This window comes from Ammospiza caudacuta, chromosome Z (genome assembly GCF_027887145.1).
Source record: "Ammospiza caudacuta isolate bAmmCau1 chromosome Z, bAmmCau1.pri, whole genome shotgun sequence".
In the NCBI taxonomy this organism is placed as follows: Eukaryota; Metazoa; Chordata; class Aves; order Passeriformes; family Passerellidae; genus Ammospiza; species Ammospiza caudacuta.
In genome coordinates, this window is record NC_080632.1 from 36,904,145 (window position 1) to 36,926,897 (window position 22,753).

The window sequence follows — 22,753 nt, forward strand, 5'->3', positions numbered from 1 at the left end:
GACAGGATTTTTTTTTTTCCTAAAAAAAGCATGGATTTACATTCAAATGACTTAATACACCACTAGAAAGCAGTAAGATATGGGAGTGATCAATGGAGTCTCGCAAGTGTTTCAGATACCTGTGCTTCAAGACATCTAAGATAATCAAGTCAGCACTGGCAGAATCTGCAGCTACAGGACTTCAACAGGATTCAGCTTGTCACTTTTCTGTATGTGGATTGTCACAGCAGGCTGTCTTCCCCCAACCAGAATTAACTGAATTTTTCAAAAGAAAGGCAGTTAGCTCTAACTTTCCTAAAACAAAGATTGCCACTAACATACTCTTAATTCCAGAAGACTTTAAAAAAAAAGGAATATCCTGTCTTGAAAAAGTTTTAGTTTAACAAGAGACTTGTAGGAACTACAAATTTGCCACATTTTAATTAAAAAAAAACCATTACATTACAATAAAAGAATGATACTAAATAAAAAAGTTCACAATGAACACTCATACACTGTAAACAGCTGGCAAAATTATTTAAAAGGCAGGCTACAATTCAGTAATGGTGAAATGCAGTTTCTTCTCTACAGAATCAGTCCTCAGAGTCAGAAACCAGGGACAGCAAAGGCCTTTAGATGTAAGCTTTCCTTTGCAGGAAGGACCCAAGAGTTTAACCAGCATTCTGAGCTTCTCTCTCAGAAAGCGTTCTCCTCCCTACAAATTCAGTGCCACCCATCCTTGTTCAAATATGGCAACTGCCAGAGTTTTCAAGGTAAGATATATACAGACCATGTTCTCATCCACAGAGGTTTACAAAGCCTTGAGAGCAGAGCTTCTTAAAGTCATGGTTTCTTTTGCCAAGTATTCTCAAACATCCATATTTACAGTCCATAGCATCCAAACTACTGGAATGTTGTACAAGTGTATTACATTTTTGCATGCCAACTTATCTGTAAAAATCATACTTACTTACTCAGAAAAACACACCAGATAGTCTTCAAGTGCAAAGGGCTCCTTCCTGCTCACAAGAGAGGATTACACACCTAACATGAAACCCAGCAGTATGCTCAAACACCAAGCTGTTCAGTGGTTTTAACAGCCAGAGCAACACATTCAACAATGTCCTGGCACATGTCAGTTTCAGTTGAAAATCCCAGGATCAACATAAGGATATGCAAGAAACTCTCCCAGTTTATTGCCTTCTGCATCATAATGGAGCATCCGAAAACAAACATCACAGAAGAAACAAGGATCCTCTGGTGCCAGACTGTCTCTGTTGGTTACCCACCTGCAGGTTACAAAACACAAGTGTATTCTTATGAGTGAAACACACTTGAGGCAAACATCTCAACATTTTACTCAGGATTGGGGATGGCAGCAACAAACAACAGTAATAATTTTATAAACACAAGGTTCTACCTATATTACATATCTCCTATCCCATGCATGCAGCTCATTTCCAAACTCCACACCCATTCCATGTCAACCCCAGCAGCTCCAGCAGCACTTCCTGAGAAACTCTCTAAACCTGTACTGCTGGTACAGTGCATTCAAAAAACAAAACAAACCAGGAATCTTCTGTCCACCCTTTGGCCATCTAAATCATAAAAGATAAATCTTTTTCTTCCTTAATGCAAGAAATGGAGCAGATGTGTACTGACCCAAGCTCCTCTGAGTAATCAAAACCATTTAAGAGTCTAAAAGCAGGACCCAAATGATGCAGACATGAAAAGGTGAGAATTGCAGCACACTCCAGCAAGCACTGAAGTTAACATGAACACAAGTTAACATGTTTAAGGAGGGCTTGCCATGGCAATGAGTAATTAATTTATGATAGCACTCAAGAGGCCACGACAGCTGAAGGCCTCTGGTGATTACAGATGTTATCTGCACAGATTAGAACATACTGGACAGCCAGCCAAAGCAGCTCTTCTGTCTATGGTTTAGCATGTCCCCACTTAAGCTTAGTGCTTAATCCTGGTTTTAATTTAATGCATTTACATCACCTCTGGTAATGCCCTCCCCATCCCATCCTTCCCCCATATTGACCCTTTGGCTCCACCTCCCCTTATGGCCAAATGCCTTACAGATTATATTGTGAAGGCATCCTCAGGGCTCTGCTAGGAACACAAGGATGGACTCCCATCTCAGGGGGAATTGGGTCTTTGCCTGATTCCAGAGAAGTCTAAGGCCAAACAAGCAAGACAATGAAGACACAGTTGCTGTGTCAAACAGAGGCTGAGAACATAAGTTTTCCTAAAGAAAAAATATTCTGCTCTTTTAAGGAAAAGGCAGAAAATCACAAAGAATTCCTTCAAGAACAGCTGTGGAGCACACAGTCTTCAGGTAGCGGTCAGGAGTTTCCTTGGGGCAAGTTAAATGCCTTTAAAAAATCTCCAGATTTTAGTATATTAGAATTGGACAGATCTACACCTGCATAGATGCTAGATTAAACAAAAGCACTGTATGATTTTTGGTAAATTATTTTGAAACATGTATCTTGCAAAGGAGGAAAACACAGCCTTTTCCCCCAAAAGCAGGATTTTCAAAAGTAATTGATAAGATAGCCAAGCTCTAGATATGGAAAAGAGCATGAGCCAAATAATTAATCTCTTACTCATTTAGTTCTTTTGAAACTGCTGCATCAATTCCAAACGAACACTACTTGCAGGAAGCCTTTTCCTGGTTAGACAGAGGTCAACTGCTTGAAGAGTGAAGATTATTCTTATTATGAAACACATACAGAGCTTTGATTTTTACTATTTTTTAAAGTTAGCAGCAGCACCTAGAAAGAATTGAGACAACAATAGCATCAAGAATGTAGCATACCTTGCTGTATACATCTTGCACACAAAACATTTTCTGGTACATAGCCAATGTTTCTTGACCAGCAAGGGATACAGATTCCTATCCAGACAGTCATCATGATGAATAAGCCTTGAGGGAAATAAATAAATACAACACAGGCAATAAAGATGTTGCCATACTGAAATTTATCTGAACATAAGCATGGACATTGAAGATAGGGTATGATTTAAATTCCTATGTAAACTCTGACTAGACTTCTGCTTAACATTTCTTAACATAGATGAAGACCTGGAGATAGACTGCTAGTTGCATCATCTGTGGATTTTCTGGTCACAAGTAAATTCAGTTTGTGCAGTAACACAGAAGTCTTCAGACCATCTCCTTTCTGTGGTCTTTTTAAAGCTTTTATTTCCTAGGCAGACTAACAAACTATTGTCAGGGGAATCTTCAGATAATTCATGTGCAACATCTATGCTTTTCTCTGGGTTATGCTCCTTTTGGAAGCACCATGTATTATGAACACTTTGATACATCAGGCTCCTGGGAACAGAAAATTGCTCACTGCAGACAACCACAGGAATGCTCTCTCTAGTTATTCACTGAGCAAAGTCTACACAATGGTTCTACTGTTGATGTGGCTGCCACCTCATGGTCACTATCACATCACTTCTCTTCCTGGCCTATCCATCTCAGCCCACTATTTCCATTCCTCTTTTATCTTTTCAGTTCCTGCCCCTCAGCTCCAAGTTCAAACTAATTATTCAGTTGAGTCCAGCCACAGCCTACAACATTCTGCCCCCTGGTGCTCCAGAATCAGAATGTAAATCTGCCACACACTGGCTCTGCATGGAAAGATCTTGACACTGTGGTTGCCATTCCTGTTACACAGCAGTCATAGCACACTAATTGCAAAGCAGTCTTTGTATGCAAATGAAAAAGATAAAAACAAGGAAGATTACTCTCTTTCTTTCAGAGATACTCCCATGTATATGGAAGAAAAATTTAAGCTCTGCAGAAGCCAGCAGAATAATCTTACAGCAAATAAGTTAGTCTAACAAACATTCAGCATGTAATGTCTGAAGTTTGTCCAGAGAAAGCTTACTTTCATTTGCCCAAGGACTCCCAAAGAATAGTTACTTACCTTATATCTGTGATTATAATGATGTGTTCACAGTTCCCTTGGTGACAGTAAAGGTACGGAAAGCCAATTTTGAGGGATAAATCATTAAACACATAGTCCTCCATCTTGACAGACTGAAGATTTTCATAGCCTCTATCAAAAGATTCTGACCACTCTATAATTGTTCTGAAAACAGAAAGGCCATCAGCATAGCAAAGCTATGAACTTGTGAATACAGAGAAAAGATACCTTGGGGACATGCAAAAGTCTTCACTGAGACATGGTTAAATGATGGAAATCAAAACATCTGGTAGTAATTTAAGGTGATTTCACAGCAATACTACAACACTATAGAACTGTCTACTTTTCTTGTGAAACATCCGCCTTTCAGTCCTCACCAGGCAGCTTCCTGAGGAGTTTTAGTCAGTGTATGCTCCTGATGGCACCCATCCAGGGTCAGACTGTTTGCAGCACAATACTATTTAAGTAGTCCAATAATTCAAGTTACTAGCAGGTTATTTTGCCCCCTTGGTCAATCACTTCATTTCAAAGTATTAAAAAGCTTTCTTTTTTGATTTCATTTTTGTCAAGGAAAAACACAAAGCTGACAAGTGCAGTTACATTTCCAAAATTTAGCACTGGAAGGGCTACTGAAAATTTCTTTCTGGCTTTTCAGCACACTTCTACACACAAGGCATCTAACAAACTATGTACGCTACGACAAGCCCTTCTGTGAAGACCATTGTTGTTCACAGACAGAAAGACAAGAAGTAAAATATGGATTTCCCTGAAGTCACATATAAAGTCTGGCAGAACAACAGGGTCCAACAGTCAGCTCTTCCATACCAACCATTTTAAACATTTTGATCTCCTAAATATCACTACCATATCAGCAATACCATGCTTCCTTAAAATATCAAATTTCTTTTCTGATCAGTCACATAGACCTCATGTTAACTTTACAATTAAGGCATTCAGCATATCTTCAAGACTGAGTAGGACAACCACTGCCACACAGCTGAGCTTGTTGTCTTTCTGACACATCTTCTAGCTCTGATACATCTACAGGCAAGTCTTTTGATTCCCATCACAAGTAGGGAAGGCACTTAAAAACCCAGTCCAAAATGCCACCTGTCACTTTACAAAGAACTCCCATCTCAACAGAGCAAAACAGCATTTGCAGGTTAAAAAATGGATTCATACTCTTTTCAAAAGGGAAGTGAATGGAAAGAATAAGTAAAGCAAGTAAAGTTAAACTTCTCTAAAAACCAACTCATCATGGGAAAACAGCAGGGAAAGTCCATTCCAGCTTAATACTCTAGACATTCCAGTATCTGTAACACCACAAGTTTTGTAACACATAAACAAAACAAATGTTCCTTAAGGTCTTTCTTCCTCAGTCAACATCTACAAATATCGTACCTGCTCAGATCTCTGCACTCCGGGTATCTTTTATCATTATAAAAGATGCCTTCAAAATAGAAGAAGGCAGATTTGTAGAGATCCTGAGAGACAGAGAGAGAAGTCTCCATTAGTGTTATGAGAGAATAAACACCTTAAACAAGAACATGTCAAAAATCCAAGCATGTTAGATATCTAAATTATATTAAGAGACCTCATTCTACAGGTGTCTAAGAAAAGTTCTGTTCTCATTGCAGATGCTGGTGTGACAAACTAGACTCATTTGATTGCCAACTAGGCAGCCACTCTGCTGATATTGTTCTCAAGCCAGTACGGGTTACTTTAATGCTCTTATTTCAGTCCCCACCACAGAAGTTATGGACTTCTACAAAAACACAGAACAAGAACACAGGCATCACTGCACAAACTTAGTAATTGCAAGGTGCTGACTTTAAAAAAAGTACAATATTTTAAAAAATTAGCAAGATGCAGTGTGTTTATTTTGGGTGGCTACCAGACACCTATCCACCTGCTCTCACTCCTCTTGCTTACCAGGACTGGGGAAACAAAGTAAGACAAGCAAGCTCATGGGTTCAAAGAAAGGCAGAAAATGAGAAAAAGCAAAGGCTGCATACAGAAGCAAAGCAAAAAAAAAAAGTTATTATTCCCTACTTCCCATCAGCAGGTGATGGTGAGGCATTGGAATAAGCTGCTCAGGGAAGTGGTGAGATCAGCATCCCTGAGAATGTTGAAAAGCTGTGTGAATGTGGCACTCAGAAATATGGTTTAGAGAACACAGTGATGGCAATGGAGTTGATCTGGCATCTGGAGACTCTTGCACTGCTGGTATAAGTGCCATAAACTGTTAATGATCTTTGATGGAAGAGAATGTTACAAATGGACTGTCTACATGTGACAAACTTTGTAATTAAGGAAGAATTTTGAAGGATGATAGATTTTCTTGTGAGACACTAGAAGTGAGGTGATTGGAACTTCCAGGATTGCCTGTTTGACTTGTTTACACAGATGTGACCAGGAAGTGCTCTCACGTGTAGCTGTGCATGTGTGCATGCATGTGTGCAGGGGACAGACTTCAATAATTCTCTGTCACCTCAGTAAGAAGTACTTTGTGTTCTGATCAAATGCACACAGAGTTAATGTGGTGTAGAGTTAACTTTCCCCACAGCAGCCCCTGTGCATGCTCTGCATTTTTGGCAAAGGGAAGAAAATAATACACCAGTGTCCTGGCTACTGCAAAGCAGTGCTTGCACAGCTTCAAGGCTGTCTCTCCAAGTCTCCCCAAGACCAGTGGGCTGGGGCTAGGTGAGAGGCTGGGAGGGAATGTAGCTGGGACAGCTGACCCAAACTGACCCAAAGGATATTCCACATCATATGATGCTACACTCAGCAATAAGAGCTGGAGGAAAAGAGGAATGGGGCATTCATGGTGAAAGCATTTGTCTTCCAAAGCGACCACTATGTATGCTGAGGTCCCAGGAAGTGGCTGGAACAGAATTGTAGAATCATCAAGATTGTAAAAAACCTCTGATATCATCAAGCCCAACCATCAACCCAGCACTGCCATGTTCACCACTAAACTATATCCCAAGTGCCACATCCACACATTTTTGAACACTTTCATGGCTGATGATTCCACCACTTCCCTGAGTAGCCTGTTCCAATGTCTGACCACCCTTGCATTCCTAATAACCAATCTAAACCTTCTTTGGTGCAATTTGAGGCCATTTCCTCTCATCCTGTCTCTTGTTACCCAGGAGAACTGACCCCTTACCTGGCTATACCGTCCTCATCCTCCCTTCAGATAGTTGTAGAGAATGATAATGTCTCCCTTGAGCCTCTTTTTCTCCCTCAGCAACTCTTCAAGGACTCAATAAAGATTATCCCTATTTATTCTAAATGGGAAAACCATGGACAACCAGCCACTCCATTATCAGACCAGTCTGGGGATGCTTATTTATGCCCAGAGGTCTCTTTGAGCTATTAACTCTAGGTTGCCAAAACACGGGAAAAGCAGACGCTGCTTTTCCAAAGACAGGACTTCTCAGATCATCTGCATGAAGACACAGCAGTAGAAATGTGTTTTACATTCAGACTCTTTGATTCACTTCTATCTGTTACTGTTACTCTCTCTGCTGCTGGCACAATACAGGAAGGAGTGGCTGATACACCAGATGATCCTGTTGCCAGCCAGAGGGATCTTAACAGCCCAGAGAAATGGGCCAACAAGAATTTGGTGAGGTTGAGCAAAGAGAAGTGCAAGGTCTCACCCCTGGGGATAAACAAGCTGATGTTTGACTGTATGCTGAGGGCCACTCAGCCGGAGAGCAGCTAGGCAAATAGGACTCAGGGAACCTGGTAGATCCCAAATTGAACATGAGGCAACAATGTGTCCTTGCAAAAAGGGTAGCCAATGGAGCAGATGGGATCCTGTGCTGCATTAGATAAAATACCACTAGCAGGTCAAGGAAGGCAATCCTTCAGTTCCCCTCAGCACTACTGAGGCCATACCTAAAGGCCTGTCTTCAGTTCTTGGCTGCTCAGTGTAAGAGAGACACGGACATACTGGAGAAAGAGTCCCACAGGGGCCATGAAGATGATGGGACTGCAGCATCTCTCCTAAAAGCAGTAGCTGAGAAAGTTGCGAGTCAGAATCCTGAAGAGAAAGCTCAGGTAGGGGAATCTCATTAACATACACAATACCTCTAGGGAGGGTGCAAAGAGGATGGAGCCAGGCTCATTTCAGCAGTTCAAGTGACAGGATTAGAGTCAATAAGCCCAAACTGAAACACACACAACTCCTCCTGAACCTCAAGGAACACTTCTTTACTGACACAGGTGACTGAATACTGACAGAGGTCATCCAAGGACGTTTTGCAACCTCCATCCTTGGAGATATGTAAAATATGTCAGGACATGGTTATGAACAGCTGGCTGTAGGTGGTCTTGCTTGAGCAGAGGGAGCAGACCAGATGCCCTCCACAAGTCCCTTTCAATGTCAACAATTCTATGTTGATACTCTATCTAATGTCATATGATGTATAATCAAAATGACTCAATTTCAATATTGTCAACTAGATGATTGTTTTGCTCATACCCAGAGAATACGTAGCAGTTTGGGGAGAGAAGAATAATCTTCATCCCTACATATGATTAGCATCCAGTTGCAAACAACAAAGCACAGTGGGATGGTCTGGCTTTTTATTATTAGTGGGATTAAGCTATTACCTCTGGTGTTTCAGAATACAGCTCAAAATAAAATTCATTCACAGGAATATACCTACGCAAAACTCACTGCTTCTGTTTCTATTTCCTAGCAGTAGCAATGATGGTATTTTTCTTGATATTGCACAAAACAGATCACCTTGGTAATGCCGCTATGAAGTATTTACTTACAGTGCAACCAACAGGCAGAACCAATGCAGCTGAATTTAGTGCTGAAGACAAAACAATGAAGCAAAACTCTGCCTCCCCTTCTATGTTTTCAAGACTCCTATACATGTAGAGGGTTCCACATAGAAAGTTTTACCTTGCTGATGTGCTCTGGTGCTTGATCTGGCTGACTGCTGAACTCACCACCTATCTGGAGGTCACTGACACAGGAAATCGAGTCTCTCAGTTCAGTGAGCTTCTGGCTGCCCAGTACAAGGACTGTTTGGAAGGGTTTGTGATCTTTATGCTACAAAGAACACAGAATACAAACCCCAGATAAATTATAACTTGTCAGCATCAGCACTGCTCTTCATTTGACAGCTTAAGGTCATTACTGGCAGCATCTGGCACATCACTTCTCTGAACAGCATCTTGCCACAGCCTCTCCTAAGACAGGTATTTAATAGTTTTATTCAGGAACTCAAATGTTACATTCTCCATCATAAAGTGCAGAAAAGACACAAAGTCTGAGCTCACTTATCCGAAATCAAGAAAAAGTACTTTCGTTTTTGTGTATTTATTTTCAAGTTTTGAGCTTTCTGTAAAGTAAATTAACTACTATGTAATTATTGTAAAAGTTTTGTTATGTAAACCACTAACCGAATTAAAGCCAGATTCTGAAAAAGCCTTAAGAAATTATCAGAGTTGAAGAGTTTACCACATGTCATCAGTAGATTCACTGATTTTAATTGCTTGGTAGAGCAAGATATTATCTGAATAGGAAATAATCAGAATATTATAATACCCAGAGAATTTCATACCAACCTTCTGAAATATAAGAGGATAAAAGATGTTCAGAGTTAAAAGCAGTTCTCCCTCCTCAATTAGATCTGTTGGATCGTCTGGCCTCTTTCCAGTTGCATGTGACTCCTGGAAAAACATATGCACACACACACATATATATTACACTGGCAACCATAAATATACACACACACACAAAATAAACACTGGGCAATGGTCTGAGAAATGCTGAGGAACATGAATTCATTTTTGACTATGTAGCCTTCTGAATTGGAAAAAGCCTATTTCCTCCAAGGCGGAGAGGTGAGAAACTGCTCCAATTACTGACTGCAAGCACGTTTCTTCATTTCTCAGCTTTGTTGCAAGACAGCTGGCTGCTCCTTGGCTATTGGGTTAGGGTTAGGGTTAGGTATTAGAGGCTGTTGTCATTCTGCCCTCTTGGAACCCAGCTGCTACCAACTTTCACCACTGAACGCTTTCATATGTAAAGGGAGATTGCAACCCTTAATTTGGGAAACACTAATCTAGAAAATATAACAGAATGAAATATATGAAAATTACAGTCAGTGCAGCACTTCCTCTTATTAGGGAAGCTAGACATAGCTGGAGGCCACAATTTCTCCAAAATTGAAACCCAAAACGCAGCACTGCCCTTGCCACAGTACTGTGTATCAGAAAAGAAACAAATGATCCCTACATTTTCATCCTGCTTTGTGTTTAAGACACAGCCCAGCTGTGAAGGTACTTTTCTGTGGCCGTTTCCTCCTTTTCCAATAAATTAAGAGTGTGTTCCTGCACAAACACCTCCCACCAGCATGGAGTATTCCTCAGATTTAGTAACAGGAACTTGTACTCCTGTAAGACTCAGAGATACCTGTGCTCTCTACTTTGCACCAGCCTTCTTCATGTGACACATTCCAAACTCCTGCTCTCCTCCTGTACAAAGGCATCATGGTCCCAACCACAGAATCACTCCTCTGACACTTTAAGCACAGCTTGCTTAAAGAATGCAATAAATGACCATGTGCTCATTCTTTCAATGCATACTGCAGTATTCACTGAAACCCTCTATGAAGGTTTCTGCTGCTAATATTTTCTCAGATATTCCCCAGACAAAGAGCCCAGCAGAGCACTTGCATCATGTTGTTTACATAATGTGCCTGGATCTCCGAACAGCTGAAACATGATAACTCTCAACAGACCAGGAAACCTCAAGAGGAAAAAACAAGTCTAACAGTCACATGAGGTTCTTTCCTCACTACACTTCTGTCCCTAACTTTTACAGCAGTTCATGGCTTGCTAAAGCCATGGACTCCAGCACTTCATTGTCCCTGAAAGAGTTCGAAGAACGTGTATATGTGGTGTTTAGAGACACAGTTTAGTGGTGGATCTGGCAGTGTTAAAGGTAATGGTTGGGCTCAATGATCCTAAAGGTCTTTTAATCTTAATGGTTCTATGAACATTTATGAAATGAGGTTTTGCTGTTTAGGACTTCAATGGTTAAGAAGAAATCATTAAAAAAACCTAAACTTATTAAGCACAGTTAAAAAATTCCAATAAGGCTTTTCAGAGACTGATGACTACACTCTTGGTTCCTGGTTCCAGTTTAGAATGGCTGAAAAACTTGGTTTACAAAGCTCAGAATTAGGAATTTACCACCACTGTGCTGCTACCATTTTCTTCTCTCAGCCCTACTGAAACCAGCTCACAATCATTCACACACTGAAGCTGTTTCCAACACTGGACACCAGCAGGAAAACATTACACATTTTGTCTAGCTCTATGTCTACTTCTAAGTTCACAGCACTTAAAAAAAGAAGTCATATAGTGGTAACAAGATGGAGCTCCTCCTTAACTACATCCAGTACTAACAGACAGTAAAGAGCAGACTTCCTGTCCTATCTTTCTATAAAATGTCTTTATCTTTAATCATTACCAGCGAACTTGTATCTGCAAACATTTACAGTGTACATTTCATAGAGGTGAATGAAAAAGCAACCAGAAGTTGGATTTTGGCTCCTGAGAGCCTATAAGATGACAGGCAACTTACCATCTCATAAGTAAGAGTTTCTTGTCTGCAAGCCCGATCCACAATAATTGTTTCTTCTCTCCTCTCTAAGGCCTTCTTCCGAATTCTGAGAGGCAGCAACATAAGACAAAATTTCATTCAACAATTTCCACTTAGAATTTCAAGAATTTCACATTTTTAAATGACATAAACTACTACAGAGCAGCTTTCAAAGAGCAGGATTCCTGTCTGTCTTAGTGGGACAGACTAACTTAAAACACTCATCTCCTGACTTTCATAAAACCTGAGAGTGCACAGGCCAGCTTGTGGGTTTTTTCCCCCTCATGTGCAAATGACAGGTGATTTGTGAGTAATTTTACACTCACAACAAAAAACAGCAAAATGCTTGAAGAGGTTTTACTAGGACAAAACACTTTGTGACTTTTAAAGAAACTGTTTCAGCAATTCTTTCCACTTCAAAAAAACTGAATTCGTGTTCAAGCAAAGCACAAGGAAAGAAACAACCCACAAATATTACTTCTCAGGCCCACAGCATGGACACTTCAGAAAACCAAAAACCAAACCTTCATTATCAGTTGTAGAAGAAAGAGTACCACAAGTAGAATACCTACTAAAATACATGCATTTAACCACTACATGAACACCCAATCCTTAACATCCAGGGTAAGTTTACTTATCCTCCAGACCTCCACAAGGGTTTTCAGTAACAATCAGGCTTAACACTGATCACATTTCTAAACACATTTCTTTACATTAGTGCTATGTAAAGTACAGCAAAGGCCTGAAGTGGCCAAGTTTGCCAGCTGATAGAAACCTTACATATATTGGTTATCCTCTGAAATGCACCAGATATATCAATAAATTCCATGCACAACCCAAAACTCAACAAAACAGAGTGGGCTCAGATAAAGAGGTTATTGGGATACAGCATCAGTACTTACAGTCTGGCTGTTACAGAGTAACTGAGAGTTACTAGAGGTATGAGATAGGTTTCTTTGCAGGAACCTCACACACACGATTATCAGAAGGCCCCTGCACACTCCAAACTTAGGCACTACTTCAGAAGCATCTAGGTTCAGAAATCCTTTTCCAACAAGAAAGAAGGCATATTCTGTATATCTTAATAAAAAAGTTTCTAAGCAACATTCAGAAGACTCATACCAATGATGCCATCATAAGCTGGTGTTTCTGCCCTTATGGCATTTCTGTAGGGTGCCTGTAAAGGGAACAAGCAGCCAGCCATATTTCCCAACCCACCCCAAACAAGGGTACTGTGAGAGCACTGTAACAGCATACCGAAGAGTGAGCAGACTGCTGTCTTCAGGAATAACATCTGGGTCCTCTTCTTTCTCAGAAGACATTAACATATCAATGCTAGAACAATAAAAAAAATAACATAATCACAGGATCGTAGTACAGTTTGGGCTGGAAGGGATCCTAAAAGATCATCTTGTTCCACTACCCCCAGCACCATTGGCAGGGACACATTTCACTGGATCAGGCTGCTCAAGGGCAGGTCCAACCTGGTCTTTAACGCTTCCAGGAATGGAGCATCCACAAATTCTCTGGGCAACCTGTTCCAGTGCCTCACCACTCTAGACAGTGAACAATTTCTACCTGATATCTAATCTAGATCTAGAGCTATCCCCTTTGGACACAGCAGTGATTTCTCACAGTCTGTGCAGAAGTGCAGGAACCTGGAGGTGGTTGCACCACCTGGTCCCATATATGAGTTCCCATTTCAGGTTGTGCACTGCAGCACACCAGATTCAGAGGAATCATCATATGTACATCCCCTCCTCTCCAGTCCTTCCCAGAAGCATTTTGCATTAATCACAATAAAATTTTATCCAGCTTAAAAATAGTCTGAAGAAAAAATATTTAAAACAGAGAACGGCTTTGAATCAGACTTGATTGCCTTTGTCTCTCACTTTTGCAAACTATATGAAGGCAGGGACTACTCCAGCGCCTAAGTCCACCTGCAGTTTGGATCCCAGCAAACTCTTGTGCAAACCCATCTCTTTATGGGACAAAACTACCACTGGTGAAGTCCAGGAAAACTTCTTGGACTATACCATTTACTCTCAATAACATTTATGGTTTCTTTATATTCTTTTTCATTATAATCTTATAACATTCCCCATGTCAGCAATAATATCACTACAGTAATGCATAACCCTTTGGAGTGGAACTGCATAGGAATTCAAAGTAATTGAGAAATAGAAATCTGGAATCAGCTGTTACCAGCTGACAAATAAGCAAAAGTCAGAGACAAAATTTTGATTGTGGACAGATGGCTTTGTTCTGATGAGCCAATAAAGTCATTCAGTATTGACAGTAAGTATAAATTTACTATTGTTCAGTTACTTACCATTCAGCAACAAACAAAATTTTAAACTTTCTGTTTCACAGTTTTCATCTCAAACAGAATTTTTTTTAAGTTAGTGAGAAAATGGGATTCTCTCAGAAGCAGAATTTTAAAAGGAACTTTGCAGTAATGAACCACAACCTCCTGGAAACAGAATGGGTTTTATCCTTAGATTCACAGTTGAGGAAGGGGAGGCAGAGACAACCATGGTAATCCTGCATCAATTATAGACTGAAACACAGCTGAGAAATACTAATCTAACTAACAGAAAGATGGAGAACAGCAGTTTGTAGAACACAGTTCAACCTTTTAGATGGGGCTCTTCTCCAGGCAGCATAGTGCTGTTATGAGCAACCACATAATCAAGGGAAGGACATCCCCGGACAGACAAATCAACTCACAACTGACTCTTTCTGTAAAACTGACAACATGAACAAGTTATCCAAAGACTCCTGGCACATGGATCAGTGATCCTATACACCAAAGAGCCCAAGTCACTTGAATATGTAAAATATTCATATAAATATACCATTTTGAGGAAATGACTTTGTATCCAGTTTTTTAAACATCACAGGAAATATATGCAGGATCTGAATATGTTTATTACCTACCATTGTGAAGTTGCACTTGCATCAAAGGTGACAGTTTCCCATTTCCCTTCTGCGCCAGAACCCACCAACAATATGTCAGAACCTACCAAAAATATTTGTGCTTTTCTTTCTTCCCCCAACCCTAGGTGGGATTTCTGGCTGTGCTGTCTACACCATGACCATTAACTGCCTGTTTCAGGGAAAAAACTAATATCCTCGGAAAAGCTGCTATATAGAGATACCATGTAAAATAACCAACATTAAAACTGCTTCCTCTTTTTCCTTGTGAGGAATGGAAGGCAGCTAGTGTAAAGGGATACTGACACTGAACCCCTGACAAATTCCCATGGAAGCTTGCAAGCACTGGTACTGCCACTTCTCACTCCTGAAAGTCAGAACCCCCCAATTTCTAAAAGAAAAGCAGAGCACCCTTTTAGTATTGAAAATCTGTCTAATAGTTAATTACATATGTATTGTATCACATGCCCTGAAGCCTGGAAAGGCTTTGCTGCATGGCTGTACACACAGGCCATGCCAGAGCTCCCCCAGCGTAACTCCACTGCTGCCAGTGGAACCACGTAAGCAATACTTGCTCCATTGTCCCGAGGAAGCCAGGCTTTACAAACAGGAATTATATGCTGATCCCTTCAGAAATGAAGGCTAAGTCAGTGTCAGACACCTAAGACACAGAAGTGTGTGCAATACAGAGTTTTCACTAGGAACACCTCATTCCTGACTGCTTCAAGCTTGGGATACTACTGTGTCCCCACCAAGACTATTCCCTGCATGCATGACAAATTCACCCAGTGCACTCAGTTATAGAAAGGGGAAAACACTGACCATGCTGTTTAATGGAAACTAAGGAGAAGTGTAGGATGGTAATGAGGAACAATAGCTAAAAGTGTCTCCTGAAAAAAGTCAAATGCCAAGTGTTATGTAAACTTATGTCCCTTACAAAGATATTTTTAGGTGATCAGAAATAAAAAGGCTAAAGAGAACTCTCGGGAAATGTAGACTTGGAAGCAGTCTACCAATGAAGTTTTCAAAGTCTGTGACTTTACTTTTCCTAGATATTCTAGCAGCACAACGAGTTTTCTCTTTTAGATATTCAAAGATATTTTAGTATTTGGCCTGATACTTTTTAATAAGGGGTTACAGTGTTCATATTACTCTTTACGTTGCACATATTTTAAAGGTAGTACTTTCATTACCTTTGAGACACTAATACCACAAGACACTAAATACTAATACGTTAAGACGTTAATGCTAGCTTAATGCAGCTTTATAACACATCCCAAGAGATATTTACAACTACCCCCTCTAATAAAACAAGAGGGTGAATTAGGGCTGAAGTTGAATGAGGTACCTGCAAGCCTCACCTCTCTTGACCTACCTAAAACCCACAGTGATCTGAGGCTTAGTCTGCCCTATACATGCAAGGAACACATCACACAGAAGACAAAACAGAATAACATAACTCAGCACCTCCAACATTCAAGGACTTCAGTCACTCAAGCACCAATCACGAATACCAAGGTAAACTTCTTTGCTTACAGATTCCTGAGGCATTTGAACAAAGTTCAGAATTTTACTTTTTTAACATCTTGGTTATTTAAGAGAATTATGATGGAGTCTTCCAGAAAAAAGATACAATTTTACATCTGTTTAAGATGAAAACACGACCAATCTCTACAATGATTATCAGCATACCACTTGAGCAATATGCAAGGAATTCTTACTGAGTCAAATGCAAGTGAGGCAAGACACAAATTTTTTCCTGCATTCTGTTTGCAGAAATGTATTACAGGAAGAAAACAGAATTAAAAAAGTAATAATTACCCAGAACCAAACAAGCAAAACAGCAACAAAAATGAAGCATCAAATAAACAAAAACAACCCAACAAAACAAACAAAAAGTTAAAAAGAAAAACTCCAAAAAGCCCAAAAAACAAACCAACAAAAAAAACCCCAAAACCAACCAAACAAAAAAAAACCCCACAAAACCATCCCACAATAACTACATTGCACTGGGGTGCTCAAAGAGTTAAATAGCATTCAAACATGATACCCTGTCTCCTCACCAGAAGACCCTACATTGTCAGGAGTACTTAAACGTACACTATGCAACTATTCTGAAAAAGATCTAATGATGGATATTGAAAAACTTCATCCTGAATCCATGGAAGTATATTTTAATCCTACCTGATTTTAAAAATAGATGTAGGAGTATCCGCATCTTCCTATCTCTCTTCTACCCCAAGAAAACCTACTTAATTTGTCAGATGTTTCCTCAGAAGTAGAGTCAGAAAAATCCGTGTTTATATCCATTACGTGTTCATTTCAGCACTTATAAAATTATATTTACACCAGTAATAAATGTGATCCCAGCATACCATGGAACAGATCTTGGTGTAGCCCAGTGTTCTCATCTCTCCTCAAGACAGGAATATGGGCAGCTCAAGGCCGGTGAGTGAAAGTGATCAGAGGTGGCGATTTGAGGTTGGCAAATGTGAAGGAGGGACTCAAGAGGCTAGGGACATTTAATTTAACAGCGAAAGCACATGGAGATTACAGATTGGGATTTCTAGTCTGAACAGGGGAAAGGTCACACCAGGATGTGCAGGTTTAGCTTAATTCTCCTGCAAAGCCAACAAAAGGCTGCCAGATGATCGGTTTTCTCCCCTTCATAGACCACCAGTCTTTTTTCTCTTTCCCAAATGACCACTGTTCACAGTACACTCAGCCTCAAGCAGACAGCATTGCTCTGTAACACTAGCAAATGCAGACAGCAAGTGAAATGCAGCAGGTGTAAACTGAAGAAAGCAATACAGAAGAAAAAAAGCAGAAGGAATGAGGGGAAAAAAATAAAGAAACCACCACCTTGGAATTCAAACGAAAACAGCAAAGACAGGTTCAGGCAACAGAGCTGCCACAGAGAATAAGGCACAGCACAGGAGCAATCACGGACAATCTAGACTGGAAGAGCTTACAGAGTAATTGTCACAGTTTCTACCGCTTCAGAATACTTTTTTTTTTTTTGAACCAATATCATCCTTTATTTTTACTAAGTCTAGTAATGGTAAAAATTTATGCTAGCCACCAGAACTGTAACAGGTGAAGCACAAAGTTATGCAGATAGGATCAGAACTCTGACATGTCTTCCTTACTGACAGACTACAGGTAAATAACCAACTGTGATGCTTTCTACAGGAATTACTGCCTGAAATCAGGCCTCTTCTACAGGTGAAGGACACTCACTATCCACGTGACCTGAAAGCCTTCCAGCCATCGCGTGTTAGATTTGCTGCTGCCTCAACACCCACAAAGCATTTACATACCCCTGACTTCACCACCAGCCCTGAGAAAAACAAGTCAGTGGAGGCTAAAGACCAAGAGACACTCAACAGGTACTGTATGCAGCCAGCTACCTGAACATTTACCTACTCTAAATGATGTTTTTAAGGGATTCAAACTAAAAGAGTAGGCTTAGATTAGCATTAGGAAGAAGTTCTCTGCTGTGAGGCTGTTGAGGCACTGGAACAGGTTGCCCAGAGAAGTTATGGATGCCCATTCCTGGCATTCACGGCCAGGCTGGATCAGGCTTTGAGCAACCTGTTCTAGTGAAAGGTGTTCCTGCTCATGGCAGGGGGATTGGAATAAAATGATCTTTCAAGTTCCTTTCAACCTATTCTGTGATTTTATGATTCTTTGTTAATACAAACATATGCCTGGCTGATTTCTTCGTATAAGGTATATGTTTCATTGTACAACTGCTGTCCCCTAAAACCATTAAGACGTTCAGGTGCCCTAAAGTACTTAACCCATACCATGTTACTAAATGTTTACCCATGCAACTTTAAGCGCCAAACTGTTTGTGCAAATTTGCAGATGGAACAAGGTTTCCACAACTGGAGCACTACCCTCCACAAAAACTGTTTGCCTTCACGGCATTTTTGGCCTCCAGAGATTTTGGTGACCAACTCTTCATAAGGAAGTGTACTACAAGAGAAGGAGTATTTAGTACAAATGAGAAAGGGGCAAATTTGGACTGGGTTTTAGAAAGAAATTATTTACTGTGAGGGGGGTGAGGCACTAGAAGAATTTGTCCAGAGAAGCTGTGGATGCCGGAAGTCTGGCAGTGTTCAAGGCCAGGCTGAATGAAGCTCTAAGCTATTTGGTCTCGTGGAATGTGTCCCTGGACATGGCATGGGGCTATATGGCTTCTAGGTCCATTCCAGCCCCCTGACAGTCTATGACTTTGTATTTACTAGGGAAATAGAAGCAAACGCGTGCCACAGGTCCGGAAGAGGCTGCTCTGAAGCGGTTTTGCCCGAGCACCTTCCGCTTCTCCCCAGGAACCGCCGCGGCGTGCGGGGACAACACCAGCCACCTCCCCGCACCAGCGCCAGGCGAGGCCACCGGCATCCCCCTCGCACCGGAGCCGCAAATCCCGGCCTGCACACAGCCGGCCTGCCTCACCTGCAGACGGCGCGCACCTCGGCCGCCGTGCCCGGCGCGCAGCCCAGCGCCGCCGCCACGGCCGCGTCCTCCTCCTCTTCCGCCTCCGCCGTCAGCGAGAGGTCGGGCGGCCCCAGCAGCCGCCGCCAGCCGAGGCCCAGGGCGCCCACGCGGAACGCGCGCGTGTACAGCTCGGCCAACTCGTAATCGGGCACCACGGCCGCCATGGCCGCCATGGCCGCCGGGCCCGCCCTGCGCCCGGCCCGCCACACGCGTCACGGGCCGCGGGGGGGAGCGGAGGCTGCGCCTGACCGGGAAAGCGGCTGCCGTGCCTCTCCTGCCGGGCGGGAAACACCGGGACCGCTCACGAGGGAGAAAACAGCTCCCGAAGCAAAAAAAACCCACCAAAACCAACCAAACAAAAAAGCCAAAACAAAACATAATACTGGCACAGCTTAAGACTGTCCTCTCATTCTGCCACTTGTTATCTGGGGGAAAAGACTGATCCCCACCTGGCTACACTCTCCTTTAATATGCTTATTCTCCCAAAGTAAAAACTTAATGCCTTGGTACGATGAAAAAGGCTAATGAGATACATAACCTATTACCTAACACTGCTCATACCAACACGTAAAAATGGATATATATATATATATATGTGTGTGCCAATCATCTGGTAGTTCCCCACAGAAGTACTGTGACAAAGCTGACATAAGCACAACCTGTTAAGGAAGATAACAGAGGTATATCTGCTTGCCCTAACCTGATATACCTGGTTATATCGAACCACAGCCTTTGCACTTGCTTCAAGACAAAATATCAATGGAATCAGAGAATCTAAGTATGGCTTGAGTTCAAAGCGACCTTAAAGATCATCCAGTTACAACACTCACTGCTGTGAACAGGGATACCTTCCAGTGGAACACGTCGCTCAATTACCCTGTCCAGCCTGGTCTTGGACAGTACTGGGGATGGGACATCCACAGCCTTTCCGATCATCCTGCTCCAGTGCTTAGCCCTCACAATAAAGAATTCATCTTAACATCTAATCTAAACTTGCCTTTTTTCAATTTAAAGCTATTGTCTCTTTTCTTGTCACTACCTGCCTTTATAAATCTCTTTTTCCTTTTTGTAAGCCCCCTTGAGGTACTGGAAGGCCATAGTGAAGTCTCCCTGAAGCCTTCTCTCCTCCATAGAGAACAACTATGAACAAGTCCAGCTATCTCAGCTATTCCTCTTACTTCTCTAACTAAAAAAATAATGCTGGGAAAAGAGGTGTATTATCAGATGGTGTTGAAGCAAGGGGTGAAGATAAACCTGAAAAAGTTCATGAAAGGAGACTGGGTTTTTGCATGCTGTATGGAATGGGCAGAATGCTGAGAGAAGGTTATGAGATTTGCCTGCTAGTTTCACAAAACAAAGTAGTATAGGGGGAGTTAAGAATGTAAGAAAGCTCAGCCAGAACATATTTTGCTTTGCTTAGCAATAACAACGTGTCCTAATGCCCTTATACCTCCCCCAGCTTTATTCAGATTTGCACTGCATTTCAATGCTGAATTCTTTTATTAGCTCTCATTAACTTCTGCCTCTTAATTGTAGTTATTATTCCTCATTAGGAAAGTTTGGCTAAGCTCCATTTTTCCTGTAAGTATAGACGGTCTCTGTTTCCTTCTTCAGTTACACCCTCTGCTTTCTTCATCCATCACCTTTGTGCTTCATGACACTCCTCAGCTCTGCAAGAAGCTCTTGATTAAGAGCTATTGCCCTCACTTCCTGTTGCATCCTCCCTGAAACCTATGAGTTGTGCCATGAGGAATATCATTCCAATTTCCAAGGCCATGCCTGCCTTTTTATGTGTTTGTTGTTATTGCCTATGCTCTATTTATTTTATTTCCCTTTGTGCACTTGCAACATTACCTGAAATCTGAAAACACCCCATCACTTATCTGATGTAGCCACATCTAGGGTGGAAGTGACAGGGTTGTACTGATCTAAGCGCAGTGTTGACATAAACAGGTGGGAGGAATTTCAGCCAAAGAGTTGCAGGATTAAACCCTACTCTTCCAGAAATCTATCAGGGATTTTTAGTGTTCCATAGAAAGGAAATAAGATACTTCTTTCAAAAACCTTCCTTAGAAAACCAAATACTGTGGAAATCAGTGGGCAGGGTTTTTTTGTAAGACCATGTGAAAATGACATCACAGAATTCCCCACCACAAGGATGGTCACTGCCAAACACAACAGTGTCACAGAGGGTACCAAGGTTTGGAAGGAGCTAGAGGCTGCTGTGCTGTAAGTATTCATGGTTTTTGTCATAGTCCCGTGGATTTTGACAGATACAATATAGTTAGATATATGAATTTCCCTCACGTCCTCTCTTCCTTTTCCTCGTGGTGGGTTTGATTTTGAAGTTCTTCTGTATTCATTAAAAAAAATCCAAAATTGTAAAATACACAGACCTCAAACAGGAAGACTTAATAAGAAGCTCAGGGAATGGCTAAGTTCCTTGAAAATACCAAAGCTGGTAATTTTAAAACATGAATGGATAATACGTTTTCTGTTTTGTTTCCAAACTTCAATACTAAGCAATCATATACTTATAAAGCCACTCCACTCAATCCAAATCCTCTTAAGAACAAAGAGAGCTGTTTATTTTTATAGCTTGGAATTAATCTGCCCTTTATATACTAGGCATAAGGCCCATGGGCATTTCAAGTAAATACTTCCAAGAAGTATTTACTTTTCTCTGCTGGAAATACTTTAATAATTCAATAATAAAGCCATGAAGGATGTGTGAACAACTCAAGGAATATAAACTTGCAGGTATTAGGCTGAATTCTGTCTTACATGCTGAAATCCAAAGAGCATTGAAAGTATACTGAGTTGGAGAAGTGAAGATAGTATGAAAGATAACTGGAAAACAAACTAATAAAAGTACTGTACTTGCCAGAGGAATCAAGAAAAATTGTAACCTATGTGTATTCTGTATTTTGTAGTACTGTGGTATCCTGTGAGCTTGAAAGACTAATTTCCATGTTCACAATTACAGTTACAGTCAGTAAACGCTGTGGATATGTAACAACTTTGAAAAGCCGATCCTAAATGGTCCTGTGAATCTAAAGTAAAGAACCCTAAACTCCTGAGTTCCAGGCTAGTCTCCTAACACAAGAAACACCCTTCATTCCTTTCTTGATTCACACAACTGTAGAAGCGCATAAATTTTGTGAAGCTAATCACATTCCATGTTAGTATTGAACCGTACTTCCTCTAACAGATATAGCCTTAATATAATGACATGAGAATGCTTATTAAAGGCTAGTTTTGTGGCATAATCATAAATTAAATTTTATGCTAGTCCCAGCCCTGTGTCGTGTCACTGAATTTACTGGGCTTGCACTTCAATCCAAGTGATGATCACAATGATCATCACTTAAGCTCCAGCAGGAGTATTATGACTAACAAACTTAGTATTTGTAGGTAGTCTAAAAATACCTTTGGCAAACTGGTGTTGAACGTTATTTTTATTCAGTGTTTTAGAATTTGCTTCGTCCTTGTTCGTTACACAAAGGTTGAGCTCTGTGTTACCATTGTACCTTGGCAGGCAAGGAACACTGTCACCATTTTTTAAGCACTGACTGTGTCAGCACAGCAATTACAGAACTATGCAGAGGGCTGTAATTTTGGGAGATGAACTTTCAGCAGTTGTCAGTTTTTTCTTTGTCATGCACTCTACTTCTGGCCTTTGTTCTGGACAGCAGCACCCAAAAAACTGATCAAACCCAGTTGAAAGCACTGCCCAAACCCTTCT

General features: G+C 41.0%; 1 protein-coding gene across 2 annotated transcripts; it reads right to left on the minus strand.

Annotated features, from left to right (window-relative positions):
- Positions 1 to 401: 401 nt before the first annotated feature.
- SNAPC3 (small nuclear RNA activating complex polypeptide 3) lies at positions 402 to 19,190 on the minus strand. Of its 2 annotated transcripts, XM_058823724.1 has the most exons (10): positions 18,967 to 19,190; positions 12,826 to 12,903; positions 11,551 to 11,635; positions 9,525 to 9,629; positions 8,857 to 9,006; positions 5,331 to 5,413; positions 3,930 to 4,094; positions 2,810 to 2,917; positions 2,068 to 2,165; positions 402 to 1,268 (listed from the first exon to the last, which is right to left on the minus strand). In XM_058823724.1, exons 1-9 carry the CDS (start codon positions 19,179 to 19,181, stop codon positions 2,090 to 2,092), a joined length of 1,065 nt encoding a protein of 354 aa, XP_058679707.1. In that variant the 5' UTR covers positions 19,182 to 19,190; the 3' UTR covers positions 402 to 1,268; positions 2,068 to 2,089. The 2 variants fall into 2 exon arrangements, with proteins under 2 accessions (XP_058679707.1, XP_058679706.1); XM_058823723.1 differs by lacking the exon at positions 2,068 to 2,165.
- Positions 19,191 to 22,753: the final 3,563 nt, after the last annotated feature.